We start from the raw sequence: 15,175 nt of genomic DNA, 5'->3' as shown, positions 1-15,175 counted from the left end.
TTTTTTTTAATTAAAAAGTAGCATGTAGCTTAACCTCTCTCTCTCTCTCTCTCTCTCTCTCTCTCTCTCTCTCTCTCTCTCTCTCTCTCTCATTTATCAATAGAGCCTTCTTTTTTTTTCTTTTTCTTTTTTTTCCTTTTTTTTTTTTTTTTTTTTTTTTTTTCACCTAGACATACCTTCCCCTTTCCTCTCCACTGTATATCTGCCACCCTCGTCTCCAACAGATAGCTTGCATGAACTGGGGGTGGGGGAATGTAGTATTGCATTTTTAAACAAAAACAGAAAAATCCAGAGGCAGATTTTCCAACTTATCTGCAACTGTTTTGTTTGTGTTGTATTTTTCCTTGGATAAGATTTATATGACATTGTATCCCGATAGGTCTTGTATTTTGTATCATATAAGAATCCCTGTCTCTAGCTATTTCAGTAGGTGTGTTTGTATGAGTGTAGATGTAATCTTTCCAGCGTGGGGCATTGGGAGGGGGGGTCTTGTTTCCCCCTTCAGTATTTGGTGCATGCAGTTTGAACAGGTACTTAAGAGGTCAACAAGCAAATGCTCTGGGAATGAGCCACTGTGTCAGACACTACTGATGCTGAATGAATAGCTCTGGGAAACTTACTCTGTAGTGTTGTGATTGAGTGATGGCTGTTCATTGTTCCACAAAATAACTGTCAGTAAGAGATTTTGGAAAGTTGCAGTGCGCATGGTTTATACCTGTTCAAAAATCAGTTTTATTTTGCTTTTCTCAAATACTAAAAACAAAACAAAGCGCAAGTCATGCGCAGTAATGTACTAATATGCCGCTTCTGTCAGCAGTGGTTGGAAGATGCATTTTTGCTTTCAAGTAACTAGGTTTTGACTTTGTATGTTTGTCTTGTATTTTTCCAGGAGCGTCGCATTGAGGAGGTGCAGAAGAAGAAAACATGCTTGCGGCAAGAAGAGAATGAGAGCGGGGATGCATAGAAATCTGCTGTGTGGGCCACTAGTGAAGGTCATCGCACACCCAACAAACAAAAAAAAAAAGATTAAAAAGAAAATAACAGAAACAGAACACCATCACGGAGACAAGATGAGACAAGACCTGTCTTCACAAGAGATGTCTGCACAACCTAGGAAAAAAAAAAACACTTTAGTCCAGTACAAGATGTAAAGCAACACCTACCCTCAAGGCTTGGAAGAAAGCAGTCCAGTAACAGTTCTTGTATCCCTGTATTGAATCAAAAACCTTTTGAGTGAATTTCACTGATGCTTGCCGATCCTTTCTCTTTCTTGTCTTCGTTTATCCCTGCTTGCTTGCTGTCTCTCTCTTCTGTTCTCTCACGCTGTCTTTCTCTTACTCTGTCTGTCTCTTTCTTTAACCATACCCATTAAAGCTACAATCCCTGGATTATTTTGGCTGTTACAATCACACCTTCCAAAGAGTAAGGTACATGGGTGGATGGTAAGAGTTGCGCCCCATGGGGCGTCTGCTTTCGTTTTTGATTGGACCGTTCCAGTCTATGGGCATGTTGCACCACACCCAAATTGAAGACAGGACTGATAGTTTTGATGGGTTCAAGAAAACCTTTTTTTTTCTCTCCTGTCTGACTTTTTTTTTTTCTTTTTTTTTTTTTTTTTTTTTTTTAATGATGTTTACCTTTGATATTTATGTACACTGTTTTCAGTGTTGGCTTTGAACTACCCATCTCATTTTTCACTCATGGTTTTAGTCACACAATATGCAATGTTTGAATGTGTTCAACCATTTAGCATCTGCATTGTCTCAGATTTGCCATACTTTGTGTTCACTGTTTTTGGATACATTGTCTTATTGATGGTTTCATACTGGAATTGCTTCCTTTGTTTTTTTCCAAAACAGTTGGTGTTTAATTGTTCACACAAAGACTATTAGTCTGTGCTTCTCTTGTAATGGTGTGACATGGCGCTTCTGATTTTGTTCCTGGTCTGCATGTGGCAATACTTGCAAGAAATTTATAATACAGGGAAAATGTACTTTGTTTTAGGTTGGTTTTGTTTGGTTTGTTGCTTTTTGTTAAAAGCATATGCCTTCTTGAAAGGTAAAGAAATATGTGAAGAAAAATACTCTTGAAAGCTGCTACTAACTAGGGGTCTTTTTTTATGGACCAAATAAATGAATCTCCACACAACTAACAGCTGAAGAAAATCTTGGAAGAGGCTGAGTAAACAGAACTGCTGTATTTTCCATTCATGAATCTTGACAGGTATGACATTGAAGTTGCACAGTTCTCTTCCTTCAAAGGTGTTGTATATATTATGTTTACATTTCTCTCTCTCTCTCCCCACTAATCACTGAGTGTAACCTCACTGTAATCTTTCTTTTCAGCTTCATATCCTCCATAAGCTTCTGTAATAAGGTAGCTAGATGTTTTGCATGCTGGTTCGAAGATTCTCTTTCCATGATGTTTGAGCAGTTCAAAGATGTTGTTATGAGGTTTATTTTATTTCTGAGTGGTGCCTGTTTGTCCCTACTAGATCAGCATTTTTACTTTGTGCACAAATGACATTTTCTGCAAGAAGACATGGGGTTTCCTTTTTCTTTGGAAATGTCATTCAGTCCAGGAAATTATTTTGGATTGGTGAGTTTTGAAAACGTGAATGATGATGTACAACTCTTATTCTCTCCCTCCTTGCCTCTCTCTCGCTCTCCTTTATACACACAAGCATGCGCATACAGTCTTCTCTGCCTCCTCTCTTATTCTAATTCTCAGTCACTCTCACATGCATCATCTCTCTCTTTCTCTCTTCTCTCTCTCTCTTTCACTTTTCTTTTTCAGTGTTTGCTGTTGTACAAGTAAGATAAAGAATGATGATGGAAACTGAGTTGCCTTAAAAAGTGACTGTTCAGATATTTTATTTCCCGTTTTTCATCCAGCACCTTCAGTGTAACTTTTTCTTTTTTTTTAAAACAAACTCATAACAACTACAAGAAGTCCGTTTATTGATCATCCATCATTACATTGTATGCTGTATAAAGACAGATGTTGGTTTTTTGCGGTATGCATTGTTTCGCTCCTGCTTTTTCTAAGACCAGTTTGCCATTTTGGATCAGTTTACTTTGTATTACTGTTATTGCTGACCGCGTAGATAGCCCACCAGTTGTTCAGGATTTTTGTTCCTACTTTACGCTAAACTGCTTTGATTAAACAAAAAAATATAAATGTGTGATTCTGATGGTTTGAGTGTGCGAATCTAAACTGTCTCCATGTCTGTTTTGCATTATTCCATCTCTCTCTCTCTCTCTCCTTTTCACCCCATGTTTTGTATTACTGTCACACTATGTTGATGATCACTGCTTACATGTTACCAAATCTGACATTTATAAATATTCTCATTGTTATGTTCTAATTTACTTTACATTCATTTCAAAAGCAAATGATCTGGTTTCTTTCACACGCATTCATTATTATGGGGCTTTGGCCTTTTGAGATGATGAAGAGTCCACAATGCTAACTCTTATAATCATTAAACATTTGAAAAATTATTTTGCGCTTTTACTCTCTCACTTTAGTCATTACAACTGTAAATCAATATTTCAAATCATCTTATTTCATCACTTTGGTGTCTTTACATACACTCCCCTGTGGAACTCTAGTAATAACAACAATGCAAACATTTCTGAAGCTGTGTTTTGATGGTTGTACCAAGGTCGTGACCATGCATGCTTGCTTTCTGAAAGCAGAACAAAGTATTTCATAGCAAAATAAGGCCAACGCAGATTCTGGACAAAACAATTTCTCTTAGAAGATTTAACTTTCAAATATTGCCTGGCCTGTTCAGCATAAAGAACAAATGTAATTACTTTTCCACAACTTGGCTGCACAAACAAAACTGCTTCCAATAATCCATACTCTCCTATGATTTCTTTTGGTTGGCATATTATCTGTTAAATGTGTTGTAGGGTTCTGTACTGAAAACAAGTGCAGCTCCGAGAGTGCTTTCACCAATGCTTTTCTGCCATCTTGGTAAGATAATGCAAGAAACATTGACATTTTAGAGCAAGCCAACACCACAAGTGTTGAGGTTATGCAGACAACTTAATGGGCAAGAGACATCTGTCACTCATGAAGGACACACAAATGCCCAGTCATTTTTTACAGTGAGCTTTGCTAGGACAAACATGACGTCAGGAAAAAAAACATGATAGAGGAGCCCCTTGAGAGCGCTACAAAGACCAGCTGAAACATCAACTAAATGCAGCTGGCATTCCAGAAAAGGACTGGGAAAACAGACTGCTGGAGATAACTACCAAACGAGGTGCCGAGATCTTTGAAGCTGCAGAGGGAAAGCACAGAGGAAAGCATTGGCTGCCCAAAGCCTTCTAGCCATGGTTTCTTTGCCCTCTGTAAGCTTGGGTGTGTTGCTCTAGAATCAGCCTGCACAGCCATCAGAGCACTTGTGTCTAGAACCTCAGTGATCCAAGAACATGCCACACTTTCCTTTTTAATTGCAGCCAGTTCATTGACAAGTAACCAGTAAAGAGCACAGTTACAAGCTTTGCCTGCTGTGCACCTGCTTTGATGTTTCTGTTCATAACGTTTGTTTTAAAAAAAGAACATGCCATCCTATCAACAGCTTACACTCCTTTGTAACACTTCTCATAATAATATCACACCCCACAACACTCAGACAACAGCAGACTCCTCACTTTATTACCAATGTTGACTAAAAGTGGTACAGAGCACAAAACAATGAGCAGAGCATCATATAAATACACTTAAGAATCAAACCTTGCACAAAATCAAGAGACAGCAACATGAATGATCTGAAACACTGATGATGAATGAAAATGAAGTTTATCATTTATAATTTAGCCACCTGTGCATGACACAACCCTTTTACCTTTTTCCCTGCTGATTGTCTAAAGAATACATGGAGCAGAAACATATAATCATGTCTGCAGCAATTTGCAGTAAATAAAAAATATATATATAATAATGAAGAAAAGAAAAAAAGTTTGAACTCTGCAGCTGTTGAAATAAATGAGCAAGCCTTCAGTATTTCTGTGGTTATTTGTTGATTTATTTAGCTCTCATGAATTTGTACAATGTTATCTTGAAAATCTGAATAGCCTATAATAGCCATATTCTGGACAGCTAATGCAGGTAAAATACAAAGTGTTTTGTTTTTCATGATTTGTATGTGTTACATTGAGACAGCGGGTTACAATCAGTCATGAATATATTTTCAGCATTTCACTTGTGTTACCAGGTCATGAAAAACAAACATGCAAAAAATAATATGAAATAAAAGAACAGTTATGCTGATATATTCTTATATGTGCAGTGATGATACCAATTTATGAATGTGATGGTAAATAGTATTGTATGATCACTTGTGCAAGCACCCTGCACAACTGACCTATCTTCTTGCAGTACTTTGAGGAATGAGAACTTTTCAAGCCTCTGTTCTGACACTTCAGATTATGCTTCTCTCTTTTTAACTAAATCTTAACTGTAGATGTTCTATAGGATTCCTCTTCCAAAATATGTACGTTTCTAGATAGTCTATGTCTGCAGTCATCTGGATTTCAGTGTGTACCCCTACAGTGCACTGGTGCATGTGAGCTATTTCATCCTTATCTCCACCAGTGCTGCTTTTGTTTTGATACTACTCCCATTCTGAAATACCCTGTGCACTCTACACCTTGACAGTTCAGCTGGAAGGCCATCAATTTGTTCATCACCATATTATCATTCCTAAATGGACTATACATTTTCCCTATTTTGCATACATTATATGCAATTTCCATTCCTTGAGATAATCAATGCTGTATTCCAAAACTACACCTTCCTCGATTTGTGCCAAGGCGATGATGTTTGCGTTTTGATTTTGTGCTTTTGAAAAGTGCACTCCTTGGTTACCAATACTGTTGCTTGTGTTTTTGATACTGCTTCCATGCATAAAGACATCTTTTTCTCCAACCTCAATTTCCCAGTTCTGCCTTGCACAGAAATCTAAGCATCTCCAAGACTGTGCTGATACGTGACAGCAACACTTGACATAAATGATGGAGAAAAAAAAATCATCAGTATCATTCTGGAACATTTGTCCACCTGCACGCTAGCAATACAAAGAAAAACTAAGTAGCCACAACCAGCAGATGCTAAGATTACAATATTGAACCTCAGTACCAGCATCAGAAATTGTTTCTTAGTCACAATACTTAATTCTGGTACTACTATGAGCCATCATGTCTTAAGGAGACATATATCACAGTGCATCAGTATACAATTGTGACCTGTATTAAAACAAAAAAGTCAGATATGTATTTCATGATCAAGGATATGTTCATGATGATCATACATTTATATCATCTAAATTCTTGGATATGTATTTTCAATACACAAGGGAATGTATAAAATGACAAATGGCATCACTGCAACGAATCTGAAACCACATGACACAAATCACCACAAAACTCAATGAGATCAGAAAAAAAAAAGAAAAACATGATTCAAATTACCCCCACCCTTCCCCGCACACCACCCAAATATATATGTGTACATAAAAGAATATGTGTGTGCCTTTCACAACATACTCAGCTCCTCTCCATCTCTTTCTCCCACACCAATCAAAAGGACAGAAAAAAGAAGAAGAAAAAAATGAACACATTATAATAATTATGCTGTGAATGAACCAAAGTTTGAGACAGGCTGGAAATATTGAGATGATGACAATGACACATGCCCCAAATTCACTTTCAAGTCTAAAAACTTCCTATCGCAGTTCATAACAAATAGCAACCTGACAATGGATAGACTATGCCAGATTGAATTCAAGAACTGGATCACATTCTGATTAGTTTTTCAACACAGATATGCTTCCATACCCACCTGGTGTTCAGTGGGTGGAGGGGGGGAGGGGAGAGGGGGGAGGTGAGGGGGGCAGGGATATTTCTTAAACTATAAAGCATGGTACTTTGAAGGCATTGTGAAAAAGAACAGTATAAATATGGAAATGTGGCTGAGAATACTTCTGAAGCAGTTTTATCTCCTCAACTGCAAGCAAGCACAGGTAAGGTATCAATATGGAATTATATTATCAATATGGAATAATATTATTCAGTTTTGCTGCAGTAATTTTTACAGGAAATATTACTACTGGCCACAATGGACAACAAAAAAAAGGAGAACAAAATTTTAAAAATAAATCATTATAATAGTGGTGTAATAGGGAAAAAAGAAACGGGCATACAAGCTTTTTATGTTGTTTTTTTCTCCACAAGCAGATAAAGTACACTCACTTTCAAAAGACATAAAAGAATGTGGATAAGTCTGGTTTTGGTGGAATGTGTGACAGTTTGGATAAATTATTTATTGATGACAAACAATCTCAATCTCTCAGTCTCCCTCTCCATCTCTCTCTCTCTTTCTTACTGATTATCTTGAACAACACTGTCACACAGGCTTCTATGCAAGGCTTAATAATACCCAAATGGAGAAAGCAGCAGATGTGCCAGCAGGAATTACAGATAATACTTTTTTTCTGTATGACTCCACGCCCCCTCCCCCCTCACACAATCCCTTTTTTCATCTTTAATGTACAGTTGTCAACAGTGGTGCTTCTGATTACACAAGTGATGTTTACACAAGTGATGTTTTACATCATCGTAATCATGATTCTGCTATCAAACTTCGGATTAGGTTTTGTTTGTTTTTTTCATTTTCGTTCACTGTGTTTCAGTCTGTCTTTATTTCTTTCTGCTTTCTTCTTCTTTTTTTTTTTCCTTTTTTCATTCACATCCTTGTTGGTGAAAACAAGAAAAGTATAGACTTTATATAAAGACTAAGGCACTATTCTTCATAGCCTTTTCCTCCCAATAACAAAGCGAATGATCCAACTCCCAAGCCCTGCATGCAGGATAAGGAAACCATCTTTTACAGTTTGTCTAACTGTGATATAGATGGTCTAGCTTATGGGAGAAGGGTTGCAGGATGGATAAAGAAGCAGTTGTTTTTGTTTTTTTTTAATTTTCAAAGTCACTCATGTGTTTGCTGAACATTTTCAAAGTACACACACACACACACACACACACACACACACACACACACACAGAGGCTTCCTGAAGAAAAAGTGTAACAGGACGGATAAAGAAAATACAGTGTGTTTTATGTACATTTTTACTTAGGTTTTTTCCATGATGAAGTGCAGTTCTGCATAGATTGATAAGACATCAGAGCTACTGAAAAAATAACTTTTTGGCACCTCCTGTTTCGTTTTGTTTTCAGTTTCAAAACAAACTGTGAGAAGTTCTGCTGTTTGGCTCCTTTTCATCGCAGTTTTTTGTGAAAACTTATGCTGTATAAAAAACAAAATAATAATAATAATAATAACAACAACAATAATAAAGAAATAAAATAAATAAATATCTTTTAAAAAAGCAATTAAAATCCTTCTACAATATATTTCACAGTTATCACTGTCAAAAGAAAAATACTTGCATAAGCTCTTCTTTTACCGCCATCTCCAAATTGCCTGTTTAGACATTTACACTCATGACTTTCAGCAAACCTAGTGTAAACATACATGAATGTATACAAGGTACTTAAGAAAGAGGAAATGGAAACAGACATGAAGAACATAGTCATATTTGTAATTAAAAGTAATTTCGTATTCCATTGTGGTTTTTTGTGTGTTTTTTAAGAAATCTAAATGAAGACCACATTTTTTTTTATTAGATGCATCTCTTTCCTGGTACATGTATTGACATCAACCGATTCCTTGCTTCAAGCAAGAGTTAGAAAAAAAAAAGGTACATGCATCTCTTTCCTGGTATTGACATCAACCGATTCCTTGCTTCAAGCAGAGTTAGAAAAAAAAGGAAATCAAATTCACAGAAAAACAGTGACATTTTACAATGCAATAATATTGAAAAAGTGCAAGGAGTTGCTTTGTAGACAACTATATCATAACAAACAACAAAGAAATGAAATTATTTTGCATCATTTTAGTTTATTGATACATCTGTGCATGTCTGCATAGTTCACAGATATGTCAAGAGAAGAGCATTCAGTATAGGTGATACAAAAATTAAGTATCTTTTCATGAAAAAAAAAAAAAAAAAAAAGAAAAGAAAAAAAAAAGAAAAGAAAAAAAAATATATATACACTGTTGAAAATCAAACAAGAAAAAAGTAACTTTCCTAATCCCTGATACATAAACATCTGCCCTGCCATTATCAACACTGATACCAGGTGAAATACATGTGCATAAAGTAAATTACAAAACTAGTCAATAATAGCAGGATTTTTTGTCATCTGATACAAAGATTCGCAGGATGATAACATCAAACTGAAGTTTCCTGTTTAAAAATGCATGTTCATTAAAGGGCAGAATACCTTTCAGAAATTAACAGTACAAACTGAGCAATCTGATTTATACAGTTACGTAATTATTATACAATAAATGTATTATGAGATACAAATTTTAATTCAGAAGGCACATTTGTAGACACGTTTTTTTTTCACACATTATTTTTTCTGTCTTCATGTCAGAGCATGAGACAGTTTCTATCAGTTGATGTTTCTGCTGGTGTTACTGATGTCAAGGATGCAAAGTGAAGTGCAAGTTTTGGGAAATGGCACTTTGTGAGACACACCTTTTATAATTGATATTTTTCAATAGGTAAATGAATTATTGATTGACAAATTAATAAGCAAAATGATTTAAATAGTCAAATAAAATGTTACCAGCAACAACCAATCTAAGAAAATAAAAGGTTTAAAGAATGAAAAACATCTTTTTTTCAAATAGACATCGAAAAGGGGAAAAAGGCTTTTCTTCTTTTAGTTTCCTGCCAGTAACAAGCAAGCTAATTTTTCCAGGAAAAAGATGATAGGTTCATCATAATGTTATACGAAGACTTTGGGTTGGCAAAATAACACACACACACAAGTTATACTTTTTCTTGCATTTTACATATGATACACTTGCAACTGTTTCATGTTTGTTTGACGTCATGTCTTTTTTTTAATCCAACTGATCCAATCCTGTCTTTAAAAAAAATATTAATATTCATCTACCAAGAAATCTTCTGCCTCAAAATAAAACACTTTATTTCCATTCAATCTACCTCCAAATTTCTTCTGCATGCAGCTACTCTCCAACAGAAAAAACAACGCTGTGTTAGTTGTGTCAATCATCTGCAACAGACATGCTGAGGGGGAAGAACAGAAGTAAATATGCATTCCAAAATGCCACATAAAGTGCTGCTGCTTCTTTCCACCAGAGATTTCTCACAAAAGGACTGACAGAGTGAAACACCTTCTGAGCAAGAATCTGTTGGATTTCTCACACAAGTAATGAACGTGAATGCAAGATCATTGTACAAAGTTCTGGCGCTAACCAAACGGCAGGAGGTAAGTTCAGAATAAAAAACACTGTTCCGTGGAAACCTGCTAGCCTACAGTCTCCAAGCTGTGCCTAGCAGTGCAGAAGAACTTAGGACCAAACTGGATCACACAATCAGTCTCATTTGAGTGATCAGAGAGAAAATGGAAGAAACTACAGAAGAGAGCATGGCAACAATGCAAGTTTGGTTTGGTTTTTATCATTACATAAGTCTTGTAAATGATTTTTATTTCAAAGTTCTGCATCTACACAAAATCTAATTCACGTAAAGAGGGTTCAGGGGCATATGAGGGGTTAGCAATGTACGACAATCATTGTTAAGCAAATAGTGATATGTTTCACAAGGTCAATTTTCACCCCCTTTCCCACCCCACCTCAACTACACACACTAAATGCATACATGCCTTCTAGAACAATATTGCCACAACCCTATTTAAACAGAATGATCAAGTCAGATTCCTCTCTCTCTCTTACTTCTTAGAATTTGATAGTTCTGTGTTGATTTTTTATCTGAACCATTTATAAGGCGACTAATTGATTGTATGTCATAAAATTGGAATGACTATGTGCAGTTTAGGATGCATCACACTTTTAGTAATCCTTTGTATTGCATGGAGATTTATCATAGAAAGACACTTAACATCAATAATAACCAGATTTCGCTTTGGAACGTATCTGATATAATCATTCAAACTTACTGGTGCAAGTAGCACACAGACTGTAAATTAATATGCCCACAATGTAAAGAAACCAAAGAAGATAAAATGCATTTACTTTCCTGTAACTACTGTCTATCTTTATAATGTTACAAAAACATGCACTGGCCCAAAGATAACCCAGAAGTCTTTAGGTTAAGGTTACTGATCTCCTCTACAAATGCTGATACTGTCACAAACCTGTGTCTTTGTCTGTATAAAGCCTTTAAACTAAGGTAAATTGTGCTGCAAAAAGATTTATTTTAAAAATATGATGATGATAAGATGAAGATATTTGTACACACCCCTTCACAAGGGGCTAAGGCCTTTTGCTGAATAAACCATTTGTATTCTCTCTCTCTCTCTCTCTCTCTCTCTCAACACACACACACACACACACACACACACACACACACACACAATCATACATGCAGTATTGTGACAAAGTTAACATATAAAATTTGAGCCAGATTAGTAACAGACTTCATTTTGGAGTTTTGGTGAAAATATCACCTGTTGTTGTTTTTATCCAGGCAATTTCATTCATCCATTCTCTCTTCACACTGCTTTTAAATTATAAACATTATTATTATATATGGTTGAATATCCAAGCACAAGTGCTAAGAAATGGATGCCTATCTTTACATGAATATTGTATTCATGTAACTGTCTTTCATGATTAATGTATCAACACGGTTATCTTCAATCAAAAATGATTTCTTTGTTATGTATAACAAAGATTCAGTTGATTTCCAATGAAATTGACATATATATGTGACAAGACAATACAACACTGATATTACCCAAACAGTTATAACATTAACTCCCCATTCTCTCACTTACCTACAAAATAATAATAATGATAATAATTATATAAAAAATTTTTAAAAAGCTGGACCAAGCACACATGTTCCCCAGGACAGGGTATAAAATATGCAATGAATCAAACAAGAGGAATGTGAGAGGCTCTGACAGATATCAACATCAATTTTCACTTCCAAGGAAACGAATATCACAATCACGACAGCTTTTACCACATGGATGGCTGTGCAAAAGAACAAAAAAACAGCACGACTCTCATCATAACTGATGTATATCTTTTAAGGCAATCTGGACGCCAAATCACAACAAATCCAGTACCAAAAGCACAATGATTTATGCGCAAATCTTCCTACCCTGCTGGTATGTATAAAGCAATACTCTTTTTACATTTGAAAAGCAAATGTACAACATGGTCAGTTTCTATGACTGCCTTATGCTCCCTTGCGACAGGTCAAAACAAACTCATAAGTCATTTCATGCATGATAAAACAATTATTAGAATTACTGATTCAAAACACCTGAAGCCACAACAGAATATACTGCAAAGACACAACCACAGAACATGAACCAATAAAGAGACTGGCACACAAACACAGCCAACATTTCATATTGTAACAGTGTCATTCAGTGGGTTCTCATATGTTATAGAACAAATAAAACATGCAGTGAGGTGTTTTGTTTCAGTTTTTGTTGGGTTTTTTTGCTGCTTAAATATAGTGTGCTGGTCGTGCCTGGAGTGCATGCCTGTAATGATCGGCATTTCTGTGCAGAATGCATGTGCAAATTTACCTGTTAGATTATATTTGTGTGTGCATGAGCTTCTATTCCCTAAGCAACTGATCTGCTTATAATGTGTTGTGACAATAACACACGCCACTTGGGTTTTATCACCAACAATAAAGTATACATCTCTTTACAGGTAAAAAAAAGTGTATAATTTAATCACCTCTGGTTCTCTGTTCTCCTGTTCCTAAATACATTGAACCAAAATCAAGTTGATCATCCACCTCAGTGACTTATCTCATAACTTACACTCTTAAGAAAAAAAAATCGCAAGCATTCATAATTTATCACAATCACTTTATCTGCATACCCTGACATGCTTTGTAGAATAAAAGCTTACTTGCAAACAAAAACTTCTACATGCTAGCTCGGCTTACTTCAGTCTTTCAGTTCTTCACAGCACTGTGTTTGGAATTCAGTCTCTAATGAATTTACCTGAAATTGGCTTCTGGGAGTCAGCAAACTACACAAACCCTTTAAAACAATGGCGGTGGGATATAATTTGTACACAAAGATAGTCCGATTCATTTTAATGATCCTTCCTTTGGCATAAAACAGTCCTCTTTTCTAACTGGAATGGTCATATACAGATGAATGCATTTCAATTTTTAACAAATGATTTTCATGGCTGTAATTTGTTAATTCTCTTGTTCACTAACACCTTACACTAACAACACTTATCATGTTCAATCAAGAAAGACGATGCTCCTTTAAACTATTCCTTAAAACCTCAATGGAGAAGAAAGAAAAGAGCATCTACTTTTTAAAAGCTTACGCTATTTGTTGGCCACTTCTAAATGACATGTAAAGAACATACCCCACTAAATCATTTTCACAAGAATTACCTGCTGAATTCACTGTCACTGTGTCACTGGTATCCTTTGCAACAGCTCCAGATGAACAGTCAAGAGACACACACAAATTATAGAAACTATGCTTCAGTTTCTGGTCAGACATTTCTTGAAATTTCTGTTGGTCAGAAAGAAGTCTGGCATTTCTACTGGTCCGAAGAGCCATGGTATTTGTCAAAATTTGAATCCTACCAGTCCGTGTTGTCAGCATTCTCATCACACAAAGGACATGTCCAGGAGACAGGCAGGCGGGGGCAAGAAGCAAGCTGCAGTCAGCGGCCACCTGGCTAGAACTGCTCGCTGAACTCCTGCACCTTGTTGAGTCGCCCGCTCTTGGCGTCACTGATAGCGCCCCACAGGTCGAAGATAAAGTCGTCCGTGAAACCAAAGTCACGAAGGTCCGAGTCGTCCATGCCCACCGTAAAGTCGTGTGGATTGTCTGCCTTGCTCCCGATCTCCCAGATAGTTTGAGCTGCACACAGTGAACATGTTGGAAACTTTGTTGTGGGTTTTTTGGGTGTTTTTTTTTTGTTTTTTTGTTTTTTAATTTATTTTTGGGGTTTTTCCCCCTCATTGTGGAACTTGGGTATAAAAGTGCACTGATTTGTTTCTGATCAAGATTTTCACTACAAAAATACATTTATAATTCCTACTATATTATTATCATTATCTTTATTATTATTACCATCATTATTGTTATTATTATGATCATCATCATCATAATTATCAATATCATCATTATCAAAAGTGGAAATTAGAAGAAAAAACAAACTAATTATTAAGAATAAAATAAGTTTAGAATTATAAACTACTTTCTGTTTGAAACTCAAAATGGTGCAGTTTTGCGGAATCTCACATGGCTTGAAAAAATGTTTTCAATCCATAAAACTGAAGTAAGTATGCGCCTTCCCATAGATGCAACCTACTTTTTTTAAACACAGATTTATCCCACAATCTTATAAGTGCTTATATTTGTCAGCTATCTGTTTATCTCCCCCCCCCCCCTTTCATGTGTCAGTTTCTCTGAAAACAAATAACATTTGTTTCTGGTGAATCTTTGATACAAACTGATCCTTTTGATGCTATTCACTGTTATATTCAAAGCATGAACAATGAGACAGCATTATTCATAATGAAATCAGAATCAAATCTATCTTTTATAATAAGGGAAAATGAATAAGCACTTAATAATAACCAGTTTTCATCCTTCCCTCAAAAAAGAGAATGTATGAATGGTAGTCTAGGGAAAACCAGAAAGAAAAAAAAAAGAGAGAGGAAGAAAACAAATACACACACACCACATGGCCAAACAACACCAAAAGTACAAGAGAGAAGGAGAAACTTCCTGGGTAAATGTAGCCACTGATTAAAACCTCAGAACTGAAATCCACTGTGACGATAAAATCTACCAGTGATCTCTATACAAAGGTCTTCCATTTTCCTCTGGTTGGGTAATATGGGGAGGGACTGTGCAACAAACTAACAGTACATTCATAATGTGGGGAGGTATACACAGTGTTTAACTTTTCAGGAAAAAGTACAGGGTGGTTTTTAAGGAAAGCAACAAAACATGTGGCTCTTTACATGAAGGTGGGGAGAGGGGGAGGGGGATTGAACTTTCCAGGAAAAGTAAGGGTTGGTTTTTAAGGGAC

At 36.0% G+C, this 15,175-nt stretch overlaps 2 protein-coding genes across 4 annotated transcripts in view; one reads left to right on the top strand and one right to left on the bottom strand.

The window, feature by feature from the left end:
• Positions 1–2,932, top strand: part of LOC143279938 (stathmin-3-like) — a 14,653-nt gene extending 11,721 nt beyond the window's left edge. For all 3 annotated transcript variants that reach the window (XM_076584288.1, XM_076584289.1, XM_076584287.1), the window contains one exon: positions 890–2,932. In XM_076584288.1, the coding sequence (XP_076440403.1) occupies positions 890–964 (75 nt within the window). In that variant the 3' untranslated portion in view covers positions 965–2,932. The remainder of the gene's footprint in view (positions 1–889) is intronic.
• Positions 2,933–4,654: 1,722 nt separating this feature from the next.
• Positions 4,655–15,175, bottom strand: part of LOC143279937 (PDZ domain-containing protein GIPC1-like) — a 32,695-nt gene continuing 22,174 nt past the window's right edge. The window contains exon 5 of the mRNA XM_076584286.1: positions 4,655–13,995. Coding sequence (XP_076440401.1) covers positions 13,811–13,995 — 185 coding nt within the window. The 3' untranslated portion in view covers positions 4,655–13,810. The remainder of the gene's footprint in view (positions 13,996–15,175) is intronic.

This window comes from Babylonia areolata, chromosome 3 (genome assembly GCF_041734735.1).
Source record: "Babylonia areolata isolate BAREFJ2019XMU chromosome 3, ASM4173473v1, whole genome shotgun sequence".
Classification (NCBI taxonomy): Eukaryota; Metazoa; Mollusca; class Gastropoda; order Neogastropoda; family Buccinidae; genus Babylonia; species Babylonia areolata.
This window is presented reverse-complemented; position numbering and strand designations above follow the sequence as displayed.